Source organism: Dipodomys spectabilis, unplaced genomic scaffold (assembly GCF_019054845.1).
Source record: "Dipodomys spectabilis isolate Male_0828 unplaced genomic scaffold, ASM1905484v1 ptg000207l, whole genome shotgun sequence".
NCBI classification, from domain to species: Eukaryota; Metazoa; Chordata; class Mammalia; order Rodentia; family Heteromyidae; genus Dipodomys; species Dipodomys spectabilis.
Window position 1 is genome coordinate 11,448,600 of NW_024870884.1, and position 26,538 is coordinate 11,475,137.

General features: G+C 48.2%; 1 protein-coding gene across 2 annotated transcripts in view; it reads left to right on the forward strand.

Moving 5' to 3' along the window:
- Window positions 1-26,538, forward strand: part of Pald1 (phosphatase domain containing paladin 1) — a 66,673-nt gene that overhangs the window by 9,943 nt on the left and 30,192 nt on the right. For both annotated transcript variants that reach the window (XM_042696491.1, XM_042696490.1), the window contains exon 2: window positions 25,767-25,980. In XM_042696491.1, the coding sequence (XP_042552425.1) occupies window positions 25,796-25,980 (185 nt within the window). In that variant the 5' untranslated portion in view covers window positions 25,767-25,795. The remainder of the gene's footprint in view (window positions 1-25,766; window positions 25,981-26,538) is intronic.

Genomic DNA, 26,538 nt, shown 5'->3' on the forward strand with positions numbered 1-26,538 from the left:
GTGAGCGACCTGCTGGACTGCTGGGCAAGGCAGCCTTTCACAGGGTACCACCAGGCTCCCGTGCAGTTGGAGGAGGCCCGCCTTCCCCCTCTGTTTTCTGATTTGAACCTCAGCCTTTGTTTATGCCATCCCTATGTGATATCAGTGGTCTTCTTGGAGAAGGAGGAATGGAAACAGGAACAAGCTGAAATTGTAAGGCAGGTTTGCTTGTGTGATGGTTGTGGGATGACCAGAGAATATGGTCATCCCCTCCCCGCCTCTCTTTCTCTTTCTCCCCTTCCCCTCCCTCCCACCCCTTCTCCTTCATTCCTGCCTTCCTGCCTTCCTGCCTTCCTTCTCTTTCTCTTTCTTTCCTTTTTTTTTTGTTGGTGGTGGGCCTGAGCGCTGTCCCTCAGCTCTTCAGCTCAAGGCTAGCACTCTACCACTTGAGCCACAGCGCCACTTCCAGCTTTTTCTTTTTATGTGGTGCTGAGGAATCGAACCCAGGGCCTCATGCATGCAAGGCAAGCGCTCTACCACTGAGCCACCTTCCCAGCCCTCCTTCTTTCCTTCTTTCTTTTTCTTTTTCTTTGTCGGTCTTGGGGCTTCAACTCTGGGCCTGGGCGCTGTCCCTCAGCTCTTCAGCTCCAGGTGAGCACTCTATCACTTGAGCTACAGTTCCACTTCCTTCCTTCTTTCTTTTTCTTGTCAAGGAGCTTGAACTCAGGGTCTGGGTACTGTCCCTGAGCTTTTTTTTCTCAAGGGCTAGCACTCTACCACTTTGAGCCTCAATGCCACTTCTGGTTTTCCGGTAGTTAATTGGAGATAAGAGTCTCGTGGACTTTCCTGCCCTGGCTGGCTTTGAACTGTGATCCTCAGATCTCAGCCTTCTGAGTAGCTATTATAGCTGTGAGCCACAAGCTCCTAACCTATTCCTTTTTTTTATACTGGGATTTGAACTTTAGGCTTCACATTTACTAGGCAAGTGCCTCTAACTGTGTGTGTGTGTATGTGTGTGCACGCGTGCATGCGCGCACGTGCTTATCTTGGGGCTTGAACTCAGGGCCTGAATGCTATAATCTGAGTTTCTTTTGCTCAAATCTAGTGCTCTACCACTTGAGCCAGAGCTCTACTCCTGGGGTTTTTTTTTTTTTTTTTTTTTTATTTTATTTTTTTATTGTAAAGCTACTATACAGAGGGTTACAGTTACATGAGTGAGGTTATGAGTACACTTCCTCTTGAACATTGTTACCCCCTCCATTGTTTTCCCCCTACCATCCCCTCCCTCCCTCCCTTCCCCGAGGTTCTTTTTTTTTTTTTTTTTGATTGTGATTAAATGATTACATAATTTCAAAGTCACAAGTTCATTCTAACTTCCCTGGAGCAAATTGTCTACCACAGTCTGTAATATATAACAGTGTTCACATGTTATATACCATATTTGTGATCAGCAGCATGAGGATATTTAGTAGTGGTTCAACCAGATGAGCGGGAGTTCTTTGTTTCTTAAGTCCTGTTAGTTTTGTCGTATCACTAACCTTTTGGATTTAGCATCCACTTATGAGGGAGACCATGTACCGTTTGTCTCTTCGTTCTTGGCTTACCTCGCTCAACATGATTCCTTCTAGCTCCATCCATTTCCCTGCAAATGCCATTATTTTGTCATTTCTAATGGCTGCATAATATTCCATTGTGTATAGATACCACAATTTTTGGATCCATTCATCTGTGGTGGGGCACCTAGGTTGTTTCCATATCCTAGCTATTGCGAACAGTGCTGCAATAAACATGGAGGTGCACGTGTCCTTGTATATTGGTTCCTGTTGTTCAGGGTAGATGCCTAGAAGTGGTATGACTGGGTCGTAAGGGAGGTCAATCTTTAGCTTTCTAAGGACCCTCCAGACTGCTTTCCAAAGTGGTTGTATAAGTGTACATTCCCACCAGCAGTGTAATAGGGTTCCTCTTTCTCCACATCCCCTCCAGCATTTGTCGTTGGCTGATTTGTGGATGTGGGACATTCTGACTGGGGTAAGGTGGTATCTCAGGGTTGTCTTTATTTGCATTTCCTTCACCACCAGGGATGATGAACATTTCCTCATGTGTTTCTTTGCCATTTTTATTTCTTCATTTGAGAAGTCCCTCTTTAGTTCCCTTGCCCATTTAGTAATTGGTTTGTTAGGTTTGGGAGGGATTAGTTTCTTGAGTTCCCTGTATATACAGGATGTTAACCCCTTGTCTGATATATTGCTGGTAAATATTTTTTCCCAATTAGTTGGTTGTCTTTCTAGCTTAGTTGCGATAGATTTAGCTGTGCAGAAGCTTTTTATTTTAAGGTAGTCCCATTTGTCGAGTCTCTCTCCAACTTGTTGTGACCCTGGGACTCTGTTCAGGAAGTTCCTTCCTGTGCCTATTAGTTCAAGTGTCTCTCCTACTCTGTCCTGCAGTAGTTTCAGAGATTCAGGTTTAATGTTAAGGTCTTTAATCCATTTTGAGTTGATGTTGGTGCATGGTGATAGGCTGGGGTCCACTTTTAGTTTTCTGCATGTGGCTGCCCAGTTTTCCCAGCACCAGCGGTTGAAGAGGCTGTGTTTCTTCCATTGTATGTCTTTGGCTCCTTTGTCGAATATCAGCTGGCTGTAGGCCTGTGGATTTATATCTGGATCTTCTATTCTGTTCCATTGGTCTTCGGGTCTGTTTTTGTGCCAGTACCATGCTGTCTTTGTGATTATAGCTCTGTAGTAGAGTTTGAAGTTCGGCATGGATAGCCCTCCCATATTGTCTTTATCCCCTAGAATTGTTTTGGCTATTCTAGGTCTTTTGTTGTTCCATATAAATTTTTGGACTGTTTTCTGTATTTCAGTGATGTACGTCATTGGGATTTTAATAGGAATTGCATTGAATTTGTATATTAATTTTGGAAGTATCACCATCTTTACTATATTAAGTCGGCCTATCCAGGAGCATGGGAGGTCTTTCCATTTCCTAGTGTCTTCTGCAATTTCTTTCTTTAACTTTTTATAGTTCTCATTAAATAGTTCTTTTACATCTTTGGTTAGGTTAATTCCTAAATATTTTATTTTTTGGGAGGTTATTGTGAATGGGGTTGCTCCCTTTATTTCCCTCTCTTCCTGTGCGTTATCAGTGTATAGGAAGGCAACTGATTTTTGTGGGTTTATTTTGTATCCTGCTATTTTGCCGAAGTGACTTATGATTTCTAAAAGTTTGGGGATGGAGTTTTTGGGATCGTGGAGGTATAGTATCATGTCGTCTGCAAAAAGGGATAGTTTCACTTCTTCTTTCCCTATGCAGATCCCTTTAATGTCTTTTTCTTGCCTTATTGCCCTGGCTAAGGGTTCTAGGACTATGTTGAAGAGGAGTGGAGACAGTGGACATCCTTGCCTTGTTCCTGTTTTTAGGAGGATTGGTTGTAGCTTTTCCCCATTAAGTATAATATTGGCTATTGGTCTGTCATAAATGGCTTTTATTGTTTTTAGAAATGTTCCTTCTATTCCTATTTTCTCCAGAGCTTTTAGCATGAATGAATGTTGAATTTTATCAAAGGCCTTTTCTGCATCTGTGGCGATAATCATGTGATTCTTGACCTTGGCTCTGTTGATATGCTGGATTACATTTATTGACTTACGTATGTTAAACCATCCCTGTGTCTCTGGGATGAAGCCTACCTGATCATAGTGTATTATTTTTTTTATGTGTTTCTGGATTCTGTTAGCTAGAATCTTGTTAAGGATCTTTGCATCTGTGTTCATCAAGGAGATTGGCCTGTAATTCTCCTTTTTGGTTGGGTCTTTGCCTGGTTTGGGGATGAGTGTGATATTGGCTTCGTAGAATGAGTTTGGGATAGCTCCCTCCTTCTCTGTTTCTCTGAAGAGCTTGAGGAGTATGGGTATTAGTTCTTCTTTAAAGGTCTTATAGAATTCTGCTGTGAATCCATCTGGTCCTGGGCTTTTTTTTGTTGGAAGACTTTTGATAGCTTCCTGTATCTCATTATAGGATATTGGCTTATTTAATTGGTTAACTTCTTCTTTGCTCAGTTTGGGTAACTTGTATTTCTCTAAAAATGCATCCATTTCCGCCAGATTTTCTTCCTTTAGAGAGTATAGCTTTTGAAAGTAGTCTGTTAGAATTGTTTGGATATCTTGGGTACGTGTTGTGATGTTTCCCGTGGCATCCCTAATCCTATTAATATGGGTTTCCTCTCTTCTTTTTTTAATTAATCTTGCCAACGGGCCATCAATTTTGTTTATTTTTTCAAAGAACCAGCTTTTTGTTTGGTTTATTTTGGTTATGGTTTTCTGATTTTCTAATTGGTTAATCTCTGCTCTCAATTTGGTTATCTGGCTTCGTCTAGTATCTTTAGGTCCCATTTTTTCTTGTTTTTCTAGCTGTTTTAGTTGCAACATGAGATTATTTACTTGGTCTGTCTCCATTCTCTTGATGTGGGCACTGAGGGCAATAAATTTGCCCCTCAGGACTGCTTTTGCTGTGTCCCACAAGTTTCTTTGTGAGGTGTTTTCATTTTCATTGAGTTCTAGGAAATGCTTTATTTCTTCTCTGATCTCTTCTGTTACCCAGGCCTTGTTAAGGAGTGTGCTGTTCAATTTCCATGTATTAGAGAAATTTCTGCGGTATGCTTTGTTATTGAGAGCTAGCTTGATTCCACTGTGGTCAGATAGGATACAGGGGATTATGTCGATCCCTTTGTATTTGCTTAAGTTCCTTGAATGAACTATGATATGGTCTATTTTGGAGAAAGTTCCATGAGCTGCTGAGAAGAATGTGTACTGTGTTGTTTTAGGGTGAAATACTCGGTAGATGTCAGTTAATTCCGCTTGAAGTATGGCCTCACTTAATTCGGTAGCTTCTTTGCCAATCCTCTGGTTGGTAGACCTGTCCTTTGGTGAGAGTGGCGTGTTAAAGTCTCCTAGTATTATCGTATTGGGATCTATTTTATTCTGTAAGTTTGAGAGCATTTGTTTAACATATCTGGGTGCACCGATATTTGGGGCATATAAGTTGATGATGGTTATATCCTCCTCTTGGATTGTTCCCTTTATTAATATGTAGTGTCCGTCCTTGTCTTTCTGTACTGATTTTAATGAAAAGTTTATTTTGTCAGATATCAGGATAGCTACACCTGCTTTCTTATTGGGGGAATTTGATTGGTAGATCCTTTTCCACCCCTTCACTCTGAGTTTGTTTGTATGTTTGGCTGAGAGGTGGGTCTCCTGAAGGCAACAGATGGATGGGTCTTGTTTTCTGATCCAGTCCTCAGTTCGTTTTCTTTTAATTGGCGAATTCAGACCATTTATATTAAGAGAAAGTATAGAGAGATGCATTGTTGTCCCTGCCATTCCGTTTTCCTAAGTTTTTCTTCTTTCCTTTCCTCCTGTGCTTGCTCAGTTAGACTTTGAGTAATGCCTGTTTGGGGCAGGTCCCAGTTCCTGGTTGCTTTCTTCAGGTTGTGTCCCCCCTCTTAGAATTCTTTGTAATGCTGGCTTAATGTTTATGTATTCATTTAGTTTTTCTTTGCTATTAAAAGTTTTCAGTTCTCCATCGAATGTGAATGCTAGCTTTGCCGGGTATATCAGTCTGGGTTGGCAGTTATTGGCTCTCAGGGCTCGTATGGTGCTTTCCCAGGCTTTTCTTGCATTCATTGTTTGTGTGGAGAGATCTGCAGTGATTCTAATTTTTTTCCCGTTGTAGTATAGCTCCTTCTTCATTTTTGCTGCATGCAGGATTGTTTCCTTATTATTCAGATCCATCATTGTTACTATTATGTGCCTAGAAGTGTTTCTCCTGGGATCTTGCTTGTTGGGTGTTCGATAAGCTTTTGTGATGTAGTTAAGATGGTCGTTTTTGAGGTGGGGAAAATTTTCATTGACTATCTTGTTAAATAGGTGTTGCATTCCCTTGCTCTGGAATTCCTCACCTTCGTCCACTCCGATTATGCGAAGGTTAAATTTTTTAGCATTATCTGCTAGCTCTTGAATTTCCCTTTGGTTTAATTTGAGTGATTTTTCCATATCTGTCACTTTTTGGTCCAGTTGGTGTATTCTGTCTTCTGTATCTGACACTCTACCTTCCATTTCATTCACTCTGTTGACCGTGGCTTCTATTGTGGTTTGCATGGTGGAAATGGATCCCTTTATGGATTCAATGTTGGTTCTCAGAGTACTGATCTCACCTCTCAATGAGGTGATATCAGTATGCATTACCTCTAATTTGGCGTTTATCTCACTTCTTACTGAGGTTTGTGCAGCTTCTATTTTTGCATCCAATTTTTGTTTGATATCCTGTATATCTTTTGATAGTTCATCCTTGTGCTCTTTCAATTTCTGATCCATTTCTCGCTTTATTTCTTGAGTCATTGCCTCCAGCAACCCTTGGATGTAGTTTTTGTCTTCCATTCCTGCTTTGCTCCCACTGGGGCTCTCCCCTGCGTGGCTGCTGGCTTTTGAGGTGAGCTTGCTGTCCTGGGTAGTGGTAAACCTTGTGATTTTTCTCTGTGATTTTCGCATGGGGGTTCAGGAGACTGCTCTTCAATCTTGTTTTGGTGTGTCTGTCTTTGCTTGGTTGCTGATTCTGTATTGGTAGAGAGAGTCTGTGCCTGATCTGGATTCTGTTGGGAGCCTATTTCCAGCTGCTATTCACTTAGGATTCTCAGCTCTCTGCTGTAGCAATTCCCGCCTTTGGAAGGGTTGAGCAGCCTAGACTGCTTGTGTTTGCTCTTGCGGGTGCTCTTGGGAAGATCAGATGCTCTGGATGCACTCTCCCAAATACTGGAGTCTGCTATGGGCTCCTGATGTGTTTTTGTTTGTTTGTTTTGGGCTGGTTGTGGGCTTGAACTCTAGGTTTGGGTGCTGTCCCTCAGCTCTTCAGCTCAGGGCTGGCACCCTACCATTTGAGCCACAGCCCCACTTCTGACCCTTTTTGCTTTGTTCAGGCGCCGGTCCCCTGGCCTGGTTCCGGCCCCAGCCTGGAGCGCGCTCGTTAGGCCTGTGCTAATGTGTATACCACCTTGGTTATGCAGCCTGGAGGACACAGTTCAAATTTCTTCTACTGTTGGTAGTCTTGACCCAGGGGCACTGTTCCTGGCTTGAGCATTTAAGCTCCCTTCCAGGGGCGCTCTTGCTCTGGCCTGGCCAGCAGAGTGTGCTCCACCGGCTGGTGGGGCTCTGGAACAGTTCCCAGTTTTAGTGGGTCCTGTGGTCCGGGTGTTGGGGTAGGGAGTCTAGGTCAGGGTCTGGGGATTCCCTCCAGCTCTGGTCTCCCTTGATGGATTCCCTGTCCCCTGATGGGTACTCACCCTGTAGGTCGTCAGTTGTTGCAGTCCGTCAGTTGTTGTTGCAGTCCGAGTTCAGTTGGGGTGGTTGCGGGCTGGGTTGGGCGGCCCCCCGCCGGGTCATTGCGATCGCGATTGGGCGGGTGGTCTGCGGACAGGTCCCTTTGTGGAGCTGCTGGTGCCGGGCGGCTTTGGCGGGATGGAGCCTCTCCGCTCCGGTGGAGAGTGATGGGTGGGGTGGGATCCTCCTGGAGACTCCCGGCTGGTAGGTTTCTCTGTTCCTGGCGATCCGCTGTTCTGCAATCCGGTACCTGGTGATCTGCAAGCAGCCCCCTGTGTCTCTGTGGCTCCGGCAGCCCCCGCCGGGCCGGCTGGCCGGCGGCTTGGCGCACTGCCGCGCGGCCAGTAAAGGTTGGGGGAGGGGTCTTCGCTCTTCTCTGTTCTGAATTTCTTCTTTTCCTCTCTTTCTTTTTTTGTTATTTTCCACCTCTGGTTTTTCTCTGAGTGTTCGTCTTTTTGTTGTTGTCGGTCTCTTGGGGAGATTAAAGGTTGGAACTCGAACTCTCTTTTTGGTTGGAGAGAGCTGTGGCGTTTCCCTACTGCCCCGTCGCCATCTTGAGAACTCCTCTACTCCTGGGGTTTTGAAGGTAGTCTATTGGAGATAAGAATCTCATGGACTTTCCTGCCTAAGCTGGCTTGGAACTGTGATCCTCAGATTTCAGTTTCCTAAGTAGCTAGGATTACATACAGGTATGAGCAAGCCACATGTGTCAGCTCTAACCTCTTTTTCTTCCTCTCTAAATTTTGGTTTGTGGAGGATCAAAGCCAGGACCTCAGACATGCTAACTATAAACTCTACTACTCAGCTACGACCCTAGTCTCAAATTAGGCATTTTAAAGTGTGAAATCTAGTGGCAGTTAGTACATTCATAATGTTGGCAATTGTCACCTGTGTCTAGTTCTAAAACGTTTTTTATCACTCCCCAGAGAAGACACTAGGGCTATTAAATAGTTGTTCCTGATTCTTCCCGCCTGGCCCCTGGACCTAACATTGCCAGGGCATCGCTAGTTCTGGAAAGTCCCTGTGAGTGGCATTGTGTCCTCTCTGGATGGATGGGCTCTGCCTTCCTGTTGCACTGCACTGACCTCAGAAAGTTCCCCTGTCCTCACAGGGCCCGGGACCTGCCTCTTCTCTCTGAGATCGTGGAGTGTGGGAACTGTGGTCCCCACCTGTCTGCCTCAGCCCTCCTGCCTACCTGCTCCCTGGTCTGTCCCATGAGGGTTGGTGGTTACCCTGGGACCCTCGCTGTCCAGCACCTATAAGTACCTACAAGGTATCTGTCACTCTCATTCAGAAATGGTGTGGACCATGGGAATGTGGCTTAGTGGTAAGAATGTTCACCTAGTATGCATGAAGCCCTGGGGTCAATTCCTCAGTACCACATAAACAGAAAAAACTAGCAGTGGTGCTGTGGCTCAAGTGGTAGAGTGCCAGCCTTGAGCAAAAGAAGCTCAGGGTCAGTGCCCAGTTCCTGAGTTTAAGCCCCAGGACCGGAAAAACAAAAGGACAAAGACATGATGGGCCAGGAGGTCCTCCTCCTAAGTGTCCTTTCTCTTCTGGGTGGGTCATTCCTCACCTGTCCTGGGAAGTGGCCAGCTCCCCAGTGTTACTCCATCGTCATAGCAGGCTCCAGACAGGGCTGCGGCTTCTGCCCTTGTCCCCTTGCCTTTTCCAACACAGCAGCTAGAGAGACTTTGTTAGTCATAGAAATCAGATCAGGCTGCCTCTCTGTCCTGGCCCCTCCAGTTTATGAACCTGTCAGTCAGTGGTGGCTTCTTGGACCCCATCCCAGTACCATCCTCATGCTCACAAAGGCTGCTTTGGCTCCTTTGGCATGTCAGGTGCCTAGTAACTCAGAATCTTCATCTGAGATGCTTTTCCTTTGCAGAGAACACTGTAGCTTGCCATGTGACTTTCTTCAGAGTTTTCCTCCAACTTGAGCCCTACTTATGGTGCCCTGTCTAAAATTCTTTTTTTCCTTTTGGGTCCGGTCGTGGGGCCTGAACTCTGGGCCTGGGCGCTGTCCCTCAGCTCTTTAGCTCAAGGCTAGCGCTTTACCACTTGAGCCACAGCGCCATTTCCAGCTTTTTTCTTTTTGCTTATGTGGTGCTGAGGAATCGAACCCAGGCCTCATGCATGCAAGGCAAGTGCTCTACCACTGAGCCACCTTCCCAGCCCCAAGAATTCTTATAGCTGCTCATACCTTCTGTTTTCCCAGTTCCTGAGGTTTATTGGTGCATCTCCTGCTACCAAGAACATGGCAGGCACTCTTTTTCATTGTTGCCAGCTCCTCGAGGCCTGTCTCACATGTACAAATGCTCCAGAAATGTTTGTAGCATGGCTCTGTGATGGAAATGAAAGACTAATTTACAGATGAGCCTGAGAAGGTTGGAGGAGCCAGACACCATGGCTCATGCCTATAATCCTAGCTACTCAAGAGGCTGAAGTCTGGAGGATTGTGGTTTGAAGCCAACCCAGGCAGAATAGTCTATGAAACTCTATCCCTAATGAACCAGTAAAAAGCTGGACTGGAGGCATGGCTCAAATGGTAGAATACCAAGAAAGCATAAGGTCCTGAGTTCAAATCCCAGTACCACTAAAATAATAATAATGTACAAAGAAAGGTTGGTGGAACCTTGTCTCTTCATTCCCTGCCTGACACTGTTTTGCTGAGACCAGTGCACCTTCCTCCACCTCAGCTTACTCTCTCCAAGAATGCCCACCTGGAGGGCTTGAGCCATGGACGTGCCAAGTGTGCTGTTTTTTGATTGTATGTTTTTGTTTTTTGTTGGTCGTGGGGCTTGAACTCTGGGCCTGGGCACTATCCCTGAGCTCTTCAGCTCAAGGCGAGCACTCTACCACTTGAGCCACAACGCCACTTCCCCAAGTGCGCAGTTTGAGCTTGCCCCCATGGAGCGCGCAGGGCTCACTATGTGCTGGGCGCAGACTTGGCAAGTCGGGTGGGTTTCTCCAGTAAACCACACAGCGGCTGAGGCAGAAGCCTGTCCTTCCAGTGGGGAAGTGTGGAAAGCAGCCCTTGTTCTTTACCGCCTCAGGGTATTTGCATACGCTGTGCCCTCTGCTGGGCATGCTTTTCCACTTGGCCTGTGTCTTCCTGATCCTCATATGTCAACCTAGGCCCCCTCTGTGACTGCCATATCTAAAATACGTCTTGGGCCTGCCTTCCCCCTTCTGTCTCAGCCAGTTGTTACATGCATCACAATGTACAAGATGTGCCATTGTTGTATTTCTTGGTTAGCTCTTCTGTTGGACTGTTTGCTCTGCATGGTCTTCTGGTCAGGCCCTAGGAAGTAGATATCAACATGATCTCCATTTTACAGCTTAGCTCAAAGAAGTTCATACTTTGGCCAGGTCACACAGCATGCCATTGGTGAGCCAGCCTTGGTGGCAGTGGGCCTATCTCTCCAGCTCCAGATGGGCCTCAGTGTCCTCGGTGCAGGGCTGGCGGGGGTGGGGTGGCCAGGGCACGTGAGGCAGGATGTTCTTCCTGGCAGGACTTTCCATGAACAAATAGCTACCAGGAGCTGTGGGACAGAGGGGACAGATAAACAGGAAGAGAGAGAGACGGAAAGCCTTGTCTTTTCCTCTGTGCCTTCCTCCCTCTGTGGCCTCTGCCTTGAGTTCCAGGTTGTGGAACTTCCTGCCAGGTACCACCCAGAGGCCTGGGTGGGGAGGTTACCCCTTGAATCCTGGTGGGGCTTGTTTTGCCAAGTGGGTGGGGTGAGCCTGGCATTTAGAACTACCACTTCAAATCTTGGTGTTGTTATTCTTTTCAAGTCTTGGTACTTGAACTCTGAGCCTGGGTGTTGTCCCTGAGCTTTTTTCCTCAAGGACAGTGTTCTACCACTTGAGTCACCATTCTACTTCCTGCTTCTTCTGTGATTAATTGGAGAGAAGTCTCATGGACTTTCCTGCCTGAACTGACTTTGAATTGTGATCCTCAGATCTCAGCCTCCTAAGTAGCTAGGATTACAGGTGTGAGCAAGTGGCTCCCAGCCTGCCTTTAAAAATTTTTATTTACTTGTTTGATTGTTTTTTTAGAGCTTGAAATCAGGGCCTTCCAGTTTTTAAGGAAGGCGCTGTAACCAGTTGAGTCATGTTTGAATTTTGTGTGTGTGTGTGTGTGTGTGTGTGCGTGCGTGCGTGTGTGTGTGTGTGTGTGTGTGTGTGTGTGTCCTGGGGCTTGAACTCAGGATCTGAGCACTGTCCCTGAGCCTTTTATGCTCAAGGTTATTTTTCAGGCAGGGTCTTGAATTTCTGCTTCACTGATTTTCTATCTCAGTCTTCCTACTTGCGTCCCTTATCATATCTGTGATGATAGACAATACTACCATGCCCTCTTTGGTAGTTGCGATGAGGTCTTGCTAACTTCTTGTCTAGGCTGATCTTGAACCAGGATCTTCCTGATCTCTACCACCAGGGTTGCTAGAGATCGTAGCAAGCTGCTGGGGCCAGGGGGTGAGGAGCTGAGGCTGGAAGAAGCAGTCTGCTTGCTCAGTGCCCTATCTTATGGCTGTATTATGGCTTCCCTTCCAAATGTTGTTGGTGTTGATGACCTCAGGCCAGCTGAGCCTCAGGCCTCAGAGATTCTAGCAGCATATGTGGCTCTTGTTCAGGTGCCTTTGTACCTGTTACCACCATACCTCAGCTGTCTGAGGTTGACACAGGTGGCAGTCATGCCTCACTCCTGGTGCTGGGCCTGGCAACTGAGCATGCCCTGCAGAGTGTACCTAATATCCGGCCACCATCCTCAAGGCCATCCCCTGCCCATCTTCTCTTTGGCCTGACAATATTGCATTACTCCCTAGGCGGCTGTGCACAGTGAAAAGCAGCCTGCCATTCCTGTCCCTTCCTGCTTACCCTTCCAGGTCCAGCTCCCTTGCCTCTCCCTTCAGGAAGCTTTCCCTGCCTTCCTTCTGCTACATAGCTTGGTGGAGGGGAACAGGCCCTGCTGTTTGCCCCTCTGAGCCCCAGCCCCATCATCTGAGAATTGGAGCAGGGAGAATAGGGCCTGGTGAAACGTGGCCCTCTCAGGGTTAAGTCCTTCCCGTGCCAGGGCCGGAAGTGAAGAGGACAGAGTGTGAAATGAAGTCATTTTCCTGCCTGGGGTCTGCCGTGTGCCTGGCCTTCCGCAGTAAATCCTGTTTCCTCCTCTGCCTCCACATGCCCATACACTCCCGCTCCCATGACCCCATAGGCCTCCAGCAGGTGGGGCTCCCGATGGAATGTTGGCCCGTCATCCATCCGTCTATCCGGCAAGGTCCCTTCCTGTAGGGATAATCAATCCATCACCTTTCCTGTCTCTGCCTTACAGTGAGTGGTGATGAGAACCATGGCGTGGAGTCTGAGGGAAGCCACCTGAGGTCAAGTGCTGTGTCCTTTTAATAGTGGGGACACCAAGGCTCAGAAGGGCAGACCAGAAGCTAGGCCTTCGAGCCATACACTCTAGTTGTGTAAGTGTGGACTTTGTGGGCCAAGGTACCCCTTACAGACCAGTGGAGGGTGGGGAAGCTGTGTGCCCTCCTTGGGCTCCATTTCTGCAGGGGAACCTGGGCTGCCTGTGTGTCCTGGAGCTGACCTTGTCAGCTGGGGAACAGCATGACCTTGGTTAACCCTCACTGCCCTGCAGGAACCAGGCACAGAAGCAAGGACTGGTCCGGGCTCGGGATAGGACAGTTGCTGCCTGTCTACCCAGGGCTGTCTGGCTCCAGTGACCTGATGTTTCCCATGGGAAGGTGTTTAGCACTGCACCTGTGTCACCTTGGGTGCCCCCAGTGTTGGGGAAGGGTCAGCATAGCTTTGGCTGCAAAGCAGGTACTAAACCATGGCTGCTGGTACAATGATCAAGCAGGCATCCAGAGGCCTGGGGTAATGTAAGAATGATAAATAAAAACCAGAATAAAGATGTTCAGGAAGATGAGAAAAGCCATCTGGATTCACCATGGATGTGTTGAGATTGATCTTTTCAGATGTTCTGCGTGTGTGTGTGTGTGTGTGTGTGTGTGTGTGTGTATGTGTGTGTGGAGTGGTATTGTTTTCCAGTTTTGTATCTCTTTGATGTCCAGCCCAGTAGAAGACAGATGGATTCTCCTGTCTGCTTATGCCTTCAGTGTGTTGTGATTCAAGTCTTTGAAGAAGATGCAGCTTCCCATAGATAAGTAGCTGGAAAAGGGAAGAGTATTTTAGCTTGTGGATATTTTCCTTTAATACAACATACAGATTTGACAGGTGGCAGATTCTTAGTACTTAATTAAAATGTGGGACATATATAAAGTTTAGAGATACGGTCTCTCTTTGTAGTCCAGCCAGGATGGCCTGGGATATCCTCTCTCTCTTTCTATGGCTTAGACTGGCTTTGAACTTATAATTCTCTTGCCTTGGCCTCCTGATCGCTGGGATTATAGGTATGTGCATCATCCCTGGCTTAATGATCTTTTTGTTACATTAAAATCCCTTGGATTATCTTGCACTTTGACTCTGTGTGTGTGTGTATGTGTGTGTGTGTGCGTGTGTGCGCGAGATATTTTGTAACATCAAGCATTGGTCATTGGGAAAATTAGTGATACACATCTTCTAAATCTGAACAGACCTTATGTCATCATTTCAAAATCATTGTCATTAATTGCCACTTACGTCCTCACACGTCATGAGACACACCTCTGAAAAGGGAAGCGGCTGAGCTCACAGTGACTGACCCAGGTTTTCCTGAATTCTGGTCTGTTGAAAGCCCAACTTCATCCATCATTGGTAATAAATGCAAACTTATCTTGCATCCTTTTGAGAAAATACTTGGCAAATGCTGCTGTTTACTGGACGTTCTCTCAAGTGGAAATGGTGCTGCCTGGACCAAAAAGGCCAGTTCTGCTCTGATTCTGCCTAGCTCATGTACAGATTTGCTCTACACTTGCCACACCACAACATACCTCGCGGGCATGAGCAGCTAAAAGGCTTCATGCTGACTTCCCATTTCAGTATGCGGAACAGCAAAAGGCTGTGACTGAGGGGACTGAGATTCAGGGAATGAATCATTTTTACTTCCTCATCAAGTACAGACACTCTTTTTTTTAATTGTGAAAATACTGTACAGAGGGGTTACAATTACATAGGCAAGATAATGAGCTCATTTCTTATCAAGCATTGTAGCCTCCTCCTTTGTTTCCCCTTCCCATCCTGTCCCCGCCTCCCAATCCTCCCCGCCCCACCCCAGCACCAAAGTTGTAAAGTTCGTTTTCGACCTAACGTCTTGTACATCTCATTGTTGCAATGGGTCCACCTGTATCCCTATTTAAACGATTTGTTTTTCCCCTTCCCCTCCACAAATTATACCGACATCAAATACAGTGAAAGCAGGGGTTATACTGTGGGGGAGGGACATACATAGCAACAAAGAAATAATCTTATAAATGTGTTAGAAACAATCGCATGAAAGAAAAAAAAACATTTGAATACATATCTTAGGGTACATTTCCCTAACATCACCTTATCTGACCTTTTCTGCTTGACTCAGACATATACTAGTTATTGCAAATAAGGGAAACCATGGAACCTATGTTTCTTTGGGCTTGGCTTACTTCACTTAATATAATTTTTTCCAAGCCTTTCCATTTCCTAACAAATAGGGCAATGTCATTCTTTCTGATGGAGGCATAAAATTCCATTGTGTATATATACCACATTTTCTTGATCCATTCATCTACTGAGGGGCATCTGGGTTGGTTCCATATCTTAGCTATAGTAAATAATGCTGCAATAAACATAGTCGTGCTGGTAGCTTTAGTATGGACTTGTTTGTAAACATTTGGGTAAATGCCCAAAAGTGGGATTGCTGGGTCATAGGGGAGCTCTATGTGGAGTCTTTTGAGGAACTTCCGTACTGCTTTCCAAAGTGGTTGCACAAGTTTACACTCCCACCAACAATGCAGTAAGGTTCCCTTCTGTCCACATCCCCTCCAGCTTCTGTTGTTATTAGAGTTCTTGATTTTAGCCATTCTAACTGGAGTGAGGGTGGAATCTCAATGTTGTTTTGATTTGCATTTCTTTTATGGCTAGGGAGGTTGAGCATTTCTTCATGTGTCTATTGGCCGTGCTTCTTAAGGACAGACACTCTTATGTATGTGACACAGGCGCATTTGGCACTGCATGTGTGCATATATGCATAGACCAGCTGCTGTGGGGCCACTGCAGAAGGCTCAGGTTTCACCCTCTGTGGCTGTGTGTGTGTGTGTGTGTGTGTGTGTGACTAAGATATGAACTCAGCGCCTCCTGCTTTGCTCAACTAGTGTTCTACCACTTGACTCATGGGTCCCAGCCATCTACCATAGCTTTTGTGCCACCAAATATCATCCCACAAGGAAAGTAGAATGCTGTCCTGTCAATTGATTGAACCCATGGACCCCTGGGAGGAAGGTGACAGGAACCCTGGGACGGTGCAGCAGGCTTGCAGAACTCTGGGATCAGATGACAGACACCTGGCCTTACTTAGCATGGTGCTGTACTCTCTTGGGTCGGTGCATGTCACCTGCTGCCAACAAGCCCTCAAGAAAGCAGTGTGAGAGCCCAGCTGAAAGCTCTTTGGGGTTAAGAATTCATTGTCTGTGATTTGGAGGAGCCCGTTTTTCTTGTCTCTCAGAGAGACAGAGAGGTATGTGACTGGATGGATGGAAGAAACCCAATGATGTTGAGCAGGTGACTGACTCTTATGGGTGGAGATCTGCTTCTCAGACAGGAAACCCCCAGAGCTATCACTCCCCTTTATGGGATCCACAGTTGCTGGGCTCCATGTCATTAGCCTTAGTTGTATGGAATTCTGGGGTCATCATTCCCCACCTACCATTTTCTACTAGTGATCCAACATGATGGCTTGCCATAGAACTAGTATCATGTTCTGGGCTTTGGGCTGAAACTCTACTTGAGATATCTTACTTGCTGGTAGCAGACATTGGCAAAGGTGTGTTTTTGTGTTGTTTTTCCTTAATTTTACTCATTCAAGTATTTGATTTGTGCTAAGCAATGGCAATGCCCTGAGATGTTACTGAAGGCCCAGAGGCTTAGAGAGCCCTTTGTAGGGTGGGGGTAGAGTGAATGGATGGATGGGGTACTTAGGAAGGCTTCCTACCCTAGCAAGTAGGGTAGAGGGCAGGTAGGGTGGGCCAGGCAGGAAGCTGTAGAATTGGGTGCATGGGAGGCTAGAATAAGGCCCGCAAGCCCCAGCTGCTGCCCTCATACTATCCAAAAGACAGTGAAATATCTGCTTATGCCAGGTGAGACTGGATGGGACAGCTGACAATGTGATTGATTGATTGATTGATTGTTGGTCGTGGGGCTTGAACTCTAAGCTTGGGCGCTGTTCCTGAGCTCTTCAGCTTAAGGCTAGCACTCTACCACTTGAGCCACAGTACCACTTCCAGTTTTCTGCTAGTTAATTGGAAATCAAAGTCTCACGGACTTTGCTGCCTGGGCTGGCTTTGAAGCACAATCTTCAGATCTCAGCCTCCTGAGTAGCTAGCATTACAGGTGTGAGCCACCAGCATCCGGCGACAATGTGATTTTTATGGACAATTTCAGGGCTATCCAGAGGCACAAGTCTGCTTTCTGTAGCCACCTCTACATCCGGTCTGCTGTCAAATTTTATTATTAAGTATATGCAATGGTCTGTTGATGTTGCCCACTGTTCCAGGGACTGGGAAAAATTCACTCAGGTGGGAGTTGGGGCATGATAGGCTGGGACAGGGGGCTGGGTCTGCTCATGATGACTTACAGAGATCAGCATGTGGTTCCTCCTTGTGTCTACTTAAAGTCCTTTGTGCTGAACTGTCTCCTCTGCTCACTGTGCTTTGTCCTCTGGAGCAGGAGAGCTCTGCCCTACCCAGGGTCTTGCTGGGCCTTGGCAGTCATGGGCAAAGGAGACGTAGGGGACAAAGGATAGGAGGTGCCTTGTCTTGGTCCAGCTACCACTATGTAGTGATTGCACAGGTCTCTGGTGGCCTGTGGACCTGTTTTCTCCTCTGTAAAAGTGGAACATATTGGTGCCCAAGGGCTTGTGTGTTAGATTCCATGCAGTGCGTGTGTGTGTGTGTGTGTGTGTGTGTGTGTGTGTGTGTGTGTGTGTTTGCATGCACACATCTTTATTGGGAGTTGGGGCACAATTAGGGCAGAAAAGGGGTTGATCTGAGCATCTGCTTTAGGTGCCTGAACCCAGCCCTCTGGCCCCATAGTAGGGGAACCCTGTAGCATGGAGACTTCCTCTGTGTTTGTTCTGAAGCTGGGGCAGATGTTTCCTGCAGCTGGCTGCTCAGTCCCCTCCCCAAGATGATGGACAGGCCTATTTTTAGCTCCATTGTTACTGCCTTGGGCATCTGGCTGCCAGGGGTGTGTTGGAGGCTGTGGTCCCGGGCCTTCCCCTAGGTCTGGCATGCTCTCTGCCTCTGCTAGTCCCAGCTGTTGGCCTCCCTACATCCACTGGCAAAGCAAGTAGGCTTCAGGGGAAAAAGGGACTCTTCTGGGGGCTGAAGCAGGAGAGAGAGCCCAGGCTTTCCTGTGTCATGCAGGGAACTCCCTGCCCCCTGTTGGTTTGTTCGACCTGCTGACTGGAACAGTCATGGGCCCGTCTCTGCTTTCTCATAGAGTGCTAGTGTTCCCTTCCATGACATGGCACAAAATTCTCTACACGCACATTGGGTCCATCCACGCTGTGGGCTGGAGGGTCCTGAACCCCAGAGGGGGGAAATGAGACACAGATTTGGCAGTCACCAGGGTGGGTGGGGTTCTACTGGCCTTTGGTGGTTGGGTAGAGGGGTGGGGATGGCCTAGGGTATGGGGGCAGGGAGGGACTGTGTGTTCCAGGATGTCCTCTCGGTCTGGGGTTTCTCTGAAGCATCTTCCTGGGAGGGGTTCCAGGGTGAGCCTGAGGACAGGGTAGCTCTGCAGCCTCTTTCGGAGCTGCCCTTGGAACCTTCCATCAGAGCCTGTCATCCACACAGTGGCTGCACCCTGGCCCTACTTTGAGCTTTTATGAAATGCTGTGACATTGCAAACCACCCCTTGTCTAGTCTCTCACTTTGCACATGGAAACCAAGTGTGGCTCAGAGGGGGCTGGGCTGACTCAGGGGCCCCAGAAAGTCAGGGCTGAGGGTAATGTGAGCAGAGGCTTCTCCTGCTTTAACACCATTGGGGCAGATATGATTGGGCTATGCCTAGGAGCATAGGGATGGTATGGAGGGTGGGAAAGGGGAAATCTTGAGTGCCAATCAAGCAAGTTTAGCTGGTGAGGGGTGCAGGGGTGGGAGGAATGGAGATAAGACCCAGAGTGGGCTTCCCCTCCCTCCCCAGCTCCTTGAAATGATGCCCAAGTCCCTGTGGGGTTAAGGAAGTCACAATTGGGGTTCAAACGCATGTTCCCGCAGGCCCTCAGAAAGCCAAAGAAAGCCAGCTGGGAAAGCCTGGTGGGGGTCTCTTCTGACCTTGAAGCATCCAGGTACTATTAGCCTGGTTCCTGTAGTCCACCCCCACCCCTACCTTTCTACCATGTGTTCATCCTCCAGGCGTTGCAGCCCAACTGTGGCTCCTTCCTGAGCATTTCCATCCTCCTTCCAGAGACCACCAGCAGGGCTAGCTCTCGCTCCCACATGACCCCTTCTTGCTTTCCAGGGACTACCATGGCTCCCAAGGGCCCCAGAGGGACAGGGAGGGCTCTGCCCTCCAGATGGGTTATTCTGTGCTCTCCCTCTGTGGAGGGAACAACAGAGGCCCTGCATTAGAACATTTTCCACTTCTGGGCTGCAGGGCGTGAGGGTGTGCGGTCTTGAGTATGTGTCTCTTTACCTGTCCACAGAGCCCTGGTGCCCTTGATCTGAGTCTTCTGTATTCTTTGAAACCGCCACCATTGGATCCTGGTATTTCTTTGCCTGAACACTGACCCCCCCGGGCCCACAGCAGAGTCTGTCTACCAGCAGGGAAACTTTTCCTACAAGGCGGGGAGAAATTCTGTCCCCATGGCCTGGGGTCACTGAGGGTCAGACCTAAAAATAACAGGAGTGTATTAGTTAGGATTGGAGTTGGCTGCAAGGAATAGGAAAGGCCGAATAACAGTAGTTTATACAAGATGGAAGTTTATTTCTTCATCCTGTCCAAGCCCAGAGCTTTGCAAATCAGGCCTGGCATGGTAGCTCTACTCCATGGTTTCCTTAGGAAACTTGGATTTCCACCATTCATTAGTGTGGCTTCTTGTGCTCTTGGATCAAGATAGCTGCAGAACTTCCGTCATCACATCTGTGTTCCAGGCAGCGGGATGGAAAGAAGGCAAGAAAAGACCTCATTAGGAAGGATTCTCTAACATGTGACATTGTTCTTTATGTCCTCCTGTTAGCTAGAGTTAGTCATGTGACCCCCAGGATTTATGAAGGAAGTAGGCAATGAAGTATTGATCCTGGGTCAAGACTTAGTGAACCATCTCTACTCACATGCAAGATGAAGGCGTTGTAGGCATTTTGATTGAACTTGAGGCTGTTCCCAGACTGAGAAGGGGCCAGGTCTTTAGGATCCACAGTCTCTCAGAGGGAGATTCAAAGGTAGAGTAGGCAATCCTGCATGGGGGCCAGGGAGAACATGCCCCAGGCCAGGAGGGAAGGCCCAGACTAGGCCTGGGGAGAGAAAGGTTTCCCAGGTGTTAGGAGCCAGCTTGGAGTGGAATACTGGTATGGGAGGGAAAGTAAACTTTGCGGTGGTCAGATCATGACCAATGATTGGGGATAAGAGGCTGGAGCTGACAGGTTTGGGAAGAAGGAGGAGATGTTGCAGGTACCAGGATCCCATAGACCAGGTGTAGCAACGGAAAGATTAGATCCCCACACCTCTAGGGGTCAGGGTAGGCCCAGCCTGGTGGACGCAGGCTTCCCTGTTGAGGGAAGCCAACCCTGGCTACTTCAGGAGATGCAGAGATCTGGATTCTTATAGAGATGCTTGGTGTGTGGGCCCAGGCTGCTACTTGGAGGGGGAAACCCAGCCCTGTGAGGGCCTAGAATGTTCATGCGCAGTCTCTTCAGGCCTGCCTCTCTGTAAGCCCAGTGGTTGCAGACATCAGTCTGCATCACTGACTCCTCCATGGCTTCTGGGCACTGGGGCCTTCTGATATCCTTATCTTGTGAGACTCCTTATGCAGATTTCCCCATTGTCCAAATGCTACCTGATGGGCCATTCTCTGCATTCTGAGACAATCCCTACCCTCAGAGACGAGGCTGTCCCACTTGGAGGCTGGGGACAGAGCCAGCTAGGACAGGTCCCATGTTCCAGAAACCTGTGGGCCTGGTGACAGTGACTGCTGGCTGACTGCTGCCTGTTAGGTGAGCGGAGAGGGAGGCTCACCCCGTTCTGGGACAGGTGGACACATCTGTGTTTGGAGCCCCCTCATTCCTCCAATGCTGTCCACTGAGCCCAGGTGGTCTCTGCGTGCATGACACTGATGGCACGCCATCCCTGCCAAGACTCTGCCTTCGAAGGCTCTCTTTGCTTTGTGGGTTGAGCCTGGAGTTCAGCACCACCCACTGAGCTGGCCTCACATGCTGGACACATGGTCCTCTCCTGGGTCGGTGCTCTTCCGTCCTCTGAGGGTGTTAGAGCGACTAGTACACTCATTCCTGATTAGACAGAACAATGATTGTTTTGAAAATCACTAAGATAGTGAAGAAAGGGCTCCTTCCGCCCAGCTTTGACGTTCCTAGTTTACAAAGGAGAGGGCAGGGAGAGAGGTTGTGAAGGTTCAGTAATGGGGCACCCCAGAAGATGAAGGACACAGGACAGTGACCCTACTTTGCTTAGCTGTGCCACTGTGTGTGTGTGTGTGTGTGTGTGTGTGTGTGTGTGTGTGTGTGGTGTGTGAGAGAGAGAGAGAGAGAGAGAGAGACTAGGATTTGAACAGAGCCATGCCCCCAATCCTTTTTGCTTTACATTATTTTATAAAAAGTCCCCCTCGCCTTTTTTTCTTTTGGCCTGCGGTTGACTTCAGACCACAATCCTCCCATCTGTGCCTCCCTGGTCAGAGTGTTGACTCAGAGCCCTCACCCAGGCTGGTGAGTGGGATTAGTACTTGGGACCATGGATTGCAATAGGAGGGACCTGGCCAAGGCTTGGATCCTGAGGTGCCCAGGAGCAGGCTGGGTTTGGCTTCTCTGGGAGAGGAGTTGTGACCTTTACTCAACTTTGTAACAAATAATTATATTTTACATCTAATAATTATATTGTACAGGTAATTATATTTTGCATTATCATTCTCAAAGTAGTCAGGTTCATTATAGGAAATTTAGAAGTGTAACTAAGGAAAAAATAAAGAAATAAAAAAATACCTGCTTGTCATGCCACTTAGTACTAAGTGCTGTGAGTGTTTAGTATACCCTATCTAGCTTGACTGCTCGTTGCTGAGTACTGTCCTTGGTCCAGCAATGGTAGGTGGGAAAAGTAAACTCTGCCCTCATCTCCCCCCTCCCACCCCCCTTCCCAGCTGGTTCTTATTGTCAGCCATTAGGTGTCCAGACCATTCTCCGAGCTGGGCAGCCACTCCAGGGCCAGGCAGGAGCCAGGCATGATCCCTGCCAGGAATAGCACAAAGTTCAGAAATCCATGGCTCCTCCTTTTTTTTGCCTGTCCTGGGGCTTAAACTCAAGGCCTGGTCACTGTCCCTGAGCCTCTTTGTGCTCAAGGCTAGCGCTCTACCAGTTAAGCCACAGTTCTACTTTCAACTTTTTCTGAGTAGTTTATTGGAGATAAGAGGCTCATGGACTTTTCTGCCTGGGCACGCTTCAAACCATGATCCTTAGATCTCAGCCTCCTGTGTGGCTGGATTATAGGCATGAGCCACTGGTACTGACTTGGCTCCTGCTTTTGTGATGTTTACAAAGGCTATGCAGGTTGAGAGGCTGAGTTGAGCTTGTAGTCAGGGCTGGGTTTTGAGGGTAGAATGTGGGAGCAGGGAAGAATGGAGGGGGAGGAGTGTGGTATGGAAGGCTGACACTCGCTTCTTGGTCCTGGGTGCTGGCTGCTCAATGGTTCTGAGAGTTGCTGATATCTTCACACTTACCGACAACCTTAGGCTGCAGTGTGCAGAGTCAGACTGTCCTACCTGTAGGGGTAGGGGTGGAGGGGTGGAGGGAGGCTGCTGGGACATACATAGTTCTGAAACTCAGTGGGGCCATCAGATTCCCTAACTCAGGATGCTCCTAGGCATTGAGGAGCCCTACGCTTGCTGACCACTGTCTGGTAGTGGACAGCAGTGGTTGGCCACTTCTGTGTACTTCTAAGCCAGCTCTACCATTGAGTCACAGAAAGCCACTTCTGGCTTTTTGGTAATTGTGTGCCGGGCTTTAAGGCCCAGGGAGGAGTAAGGGCCAATCTTCTCTAGCCTGGGGACCACAGAATGAAAGCTCTGGGTGGAGTGAGAGTTGGGAGAGGGGGCTGCTGCCAGGTGAGAAGGTCCAGGCTTGTGCATTCCTCCAGACCTTTTGGAGATGGGTTCAGTTTTTAAAAGATTCTGTCCTTCTGCCTCCCTGGAAGCCTGTTCTGCCCTTCCAGCTGCAGCTGTACACATCTGTATTGTGTGCTGGCCACTCTTCCAAGGCACCAGCTGGGGCCTGTCATTGCCTGCAGGTCCAGGGGAGGCCAGAGTGGCTAGGGCTGGAGCTGGAGGGGGGTGCAGCAAGCCACAAGGAGGAGAGGGTATTCCAAAGGGAACAGCCCCGGGTCTGGCCTCCACTGCAGCTGTGGCCAGCTGTTATGTCCTCCGGGTCCTTATCCCATCCATGTTTCTCTCCATGGAGCTGTTGCCCACATCCCACTTGGCCAGGCTGCTGGGAGGGGACTGGGGAGCTGAGGTGAGCTCCGTTTGGGGCCTGTGGAGTGGAGAGAGGTTCCAGTTGGGACCTGTGGAGATTCCCTCCCCCTTCCTTCTCCCTTCCTTCTCTCTCCCCTGCTCCGCTCCCTCTCTTCCTGCCTGCTTTTCTGTTTGGAGAAATAGGGCTCATTCTTTCCACCACTGCTGAACTTAAAAGAAAAAAAAGAAATTGGACAGTGTGTGAAGAGTGGGTGATGGGGCTCTTGTAAATACGAGGTGCTGTTGAGAGACTCCTGGGAACTTTCAAGAATGTCAGAGCTGAGTGGAAGTGGGAAGGAAGCCAGCTGTGGTTTGAGAAGGTTTTGGAAAGGTAGATGAATCTGGTAGTCAGCCATCCTCTCTGAGTCCCCAGAGAAAGAGCCCGCTCTGGGGAAGGAGTCTGAGCATAGTGAGAGGCTGCCTGGGGGCCCTTTGCCTGGGAGCCCAGAGCTGGGGTTCAGGGCTGGGAGGGGGGGTGTGCACTGAGCTTAGCGGTGGACTCCCCTGGCACCGGTTTTATGTGGACTCTGTAGCCCCTTCATTCACATCTTGAGGTAACGGTGAAAGGGAATGTACAGTTGAAAGCAGAGTCCCTCCATGCCCTGCTGCATTCCAGGCTGCAGAGTAGAGCTGTCAGCATAGGTTCCTGTGGTCCTGGCCTGTGAGTATTAGGTGGAGTCTGTGGCCATTGAGCTGGAAATGCATGTGGCCCATCTGCCATGTCTGTCACCTTCAGCATGGGGTTCCTAAGACTCTTCCTTTCTCTTTCTCCTTCTCCTTTCCCTTCCCCAGTTCTCTCCCCTGGTGTTTTTTTTTTTTTTTTTTTTTTGGTGGTCATGGGGCCTGAACTCAGGGTCTGGGTGCTGTGTCAGAGTTTCTTTTGCTCAAAGCTAGCACTCTACCACTTTGAGCCACAGCTCCACTTTCCATTTTCCAGTGGCTAATTGAAGATAAGAGTCTCGTGGAGGGCTGGGAAGGTGGCTCAGTGGTAGAGCGTTTGCCTTGCATGCATGAGGCCCTGAGTTGGATTCCCCAGCACCACATAAGCAAAAAGAAAAAAAGCCGGAAGTGGCGCTATGGCTCAAGTGGTAGAGCACTAGCCTTGAGCTGAAAAGCTGAGGGGCAGTGCCAAGGCCCAGAGTTCAGGCCCCACAACCGGACCCAAAAAAAACAAAAACAAAACAAAAAGGATATATTCTAATAAATGTATATTTAAAAAAAAAAAAAGAGTCTCGTGGATTTTCCTGCCCAGGCTGGCATTGAACCACAATCCTCAGATCTCAGCCTCCTGAGAAGTTAGGATTACAGGCGTGAGCCACAATGCCTGGCTTCCCTTGGGTCTTTCTTCCTTCATTCCTAGATAATTTTATTGTCTGTTCAGAGGAGAAAAATCACCAAATGCGGATAAGCCAAAAATGGAGGTAAAAGTTGTTATAATGTTATCTTTTGAAGAGAACTGGGAGCGTCTAATGTGGCCTTCGTCCTCACACCACCATCTTGAATGAGTGGGGAGGGGAACAGGTACTTCAGAACTCCCATGATGTATAGAGTACCACCTACTATTGGCTGGAGGCAGTTCCTAGTATTTTGCACTTGTAAACAACACTCTGTTCCTCAGATCTTCACTGTGGTCCACATGTCAAACACATTTGTAAGTGTTTCTTTAGGAAGAAAGAGTCCTACAAGGGAATTGCTGAGTTCCTGCTCAGTGCTGAGCTCAGGGGCCCATGTTTACTTTGACAAGGAGATCTGCTAAGAGCTCATCACCTGTCTGCTGTCTATGAACTCATGAACTCATAGCTGCATCATCCTGTGTGCTCTATTCAGTAACACTGTAACTAAAAGTGGAAGGATACAGAAAAGGTTCTTATGGCCATTGTGCAAGGATGATACATTGAATTCCTCAAGTGCCCCTTCTCCCCAAGACTGTCCTTCGGCCTCCTGTGCCATTCAAAATCCCTCACATCCAAGTGGCGCTTTCCTGTCTCCTCCTTCCTACAGTCTTGCATTTGCTGCTTCTCCCAGCCCAGGCCTGGCCTTTGATCCCTGTCACTACTGAACCCCTTCCTGCCCTATTTGCACTAGGGATTGTCAATTCATTGTTGTTATTGTTGTTTTGTGCTGGTACTGGGGCTTGAACTCAAGGCCCTCAGCTTTTTTACTCATAGCTGGTGCTCTACCATTTGAGTCACCAAAAGCCACTTCTGGCTTTTTGGTGGGTAACAGGAAATAGGAGTCTCACAGACTTTCTTGGCGGGGCTAACTTCAAATCATGATCCTCAGATCTCAGCCTCCTGAGTAGCTAGGAGTACAGGCATGAGCCACCAGTGCCCAAATAGGAGATTATCAGCTCTTAAGGGGCTAGGATTGGTCCTTGTGTCTGTCTTCAGAGGACCAGGCACATGGCAGGGATCATCCAGGGGTCCTGAGAGTCTGAGACCCAGAGTGAGCAGCAAATTGGCCTGCAATGCTGCGGTGTGTGTGTGTGGCCAGCCAGCGCTTTCCTGCTGTGGCTTTTCCAGCATTTCATGCTTTCTCATCCACAGGTCTGGGGTCCTGAGGCTGCCAGCAGACTATGGGTACAACGGCCAGCACAGCCCAGCAGACGGTCTCAGCAAGTGCCCCCTTTGAGGGTCTCCAGGGCGGAGGCACGATGGATGGCCGGCATTCCCTCAGTGTCCACTCCTTCCACACCACAAGCTTGCATAACAGCAAGGCCAAGTCCATCATCCCCAACAAGGTGGCCCCTGTTGTGATCACGTGAGTGCCAGGGGAAGACATGGCCCCGGGGACTTTTGTGGAGGTGCAGCGGCATACAGCCTTTAATACTTACAGATTGCTTGTAGTTTCGTAGATGAATACAGAGAGGCCCAGAGAAGCAGTTTTTCTGGAGCCATACAGCCAGAATGTAGCTGGGCTAGATCTCTGTTCTGAGTCTCTGAGCCCTGGTTACTTGTAACAGGTAACTCTTATGTCCACAGCTGCATGGAGAAGAAAGTGGAGGAGAGGGGACTTAATATTGAAAATATACTTTTTGTTTTTGGCAGTAATGAAGTTTAAATTCAGGGTCTGGTCCTTGCTTAGGCAGGTATTTTAACCACTTGAGCCAAATGTCTAGCCTTGAAAAATAATTTTTTTTTTCCGGTTGTGGGGCTTGAACTCAGAGGCTGGGTACTGTCTCTAAACGTTTTTGCTCAGGGCTAGCCCTCTACCACTTTGAGCTACAGTGCCACTTATGGTTTTCTTGTGGTTTATTGGAGATAAGAGTTTCATGGACTTTCCTGCCCAGGCTAGCTTTGAACTGTGATCCTCAGATCT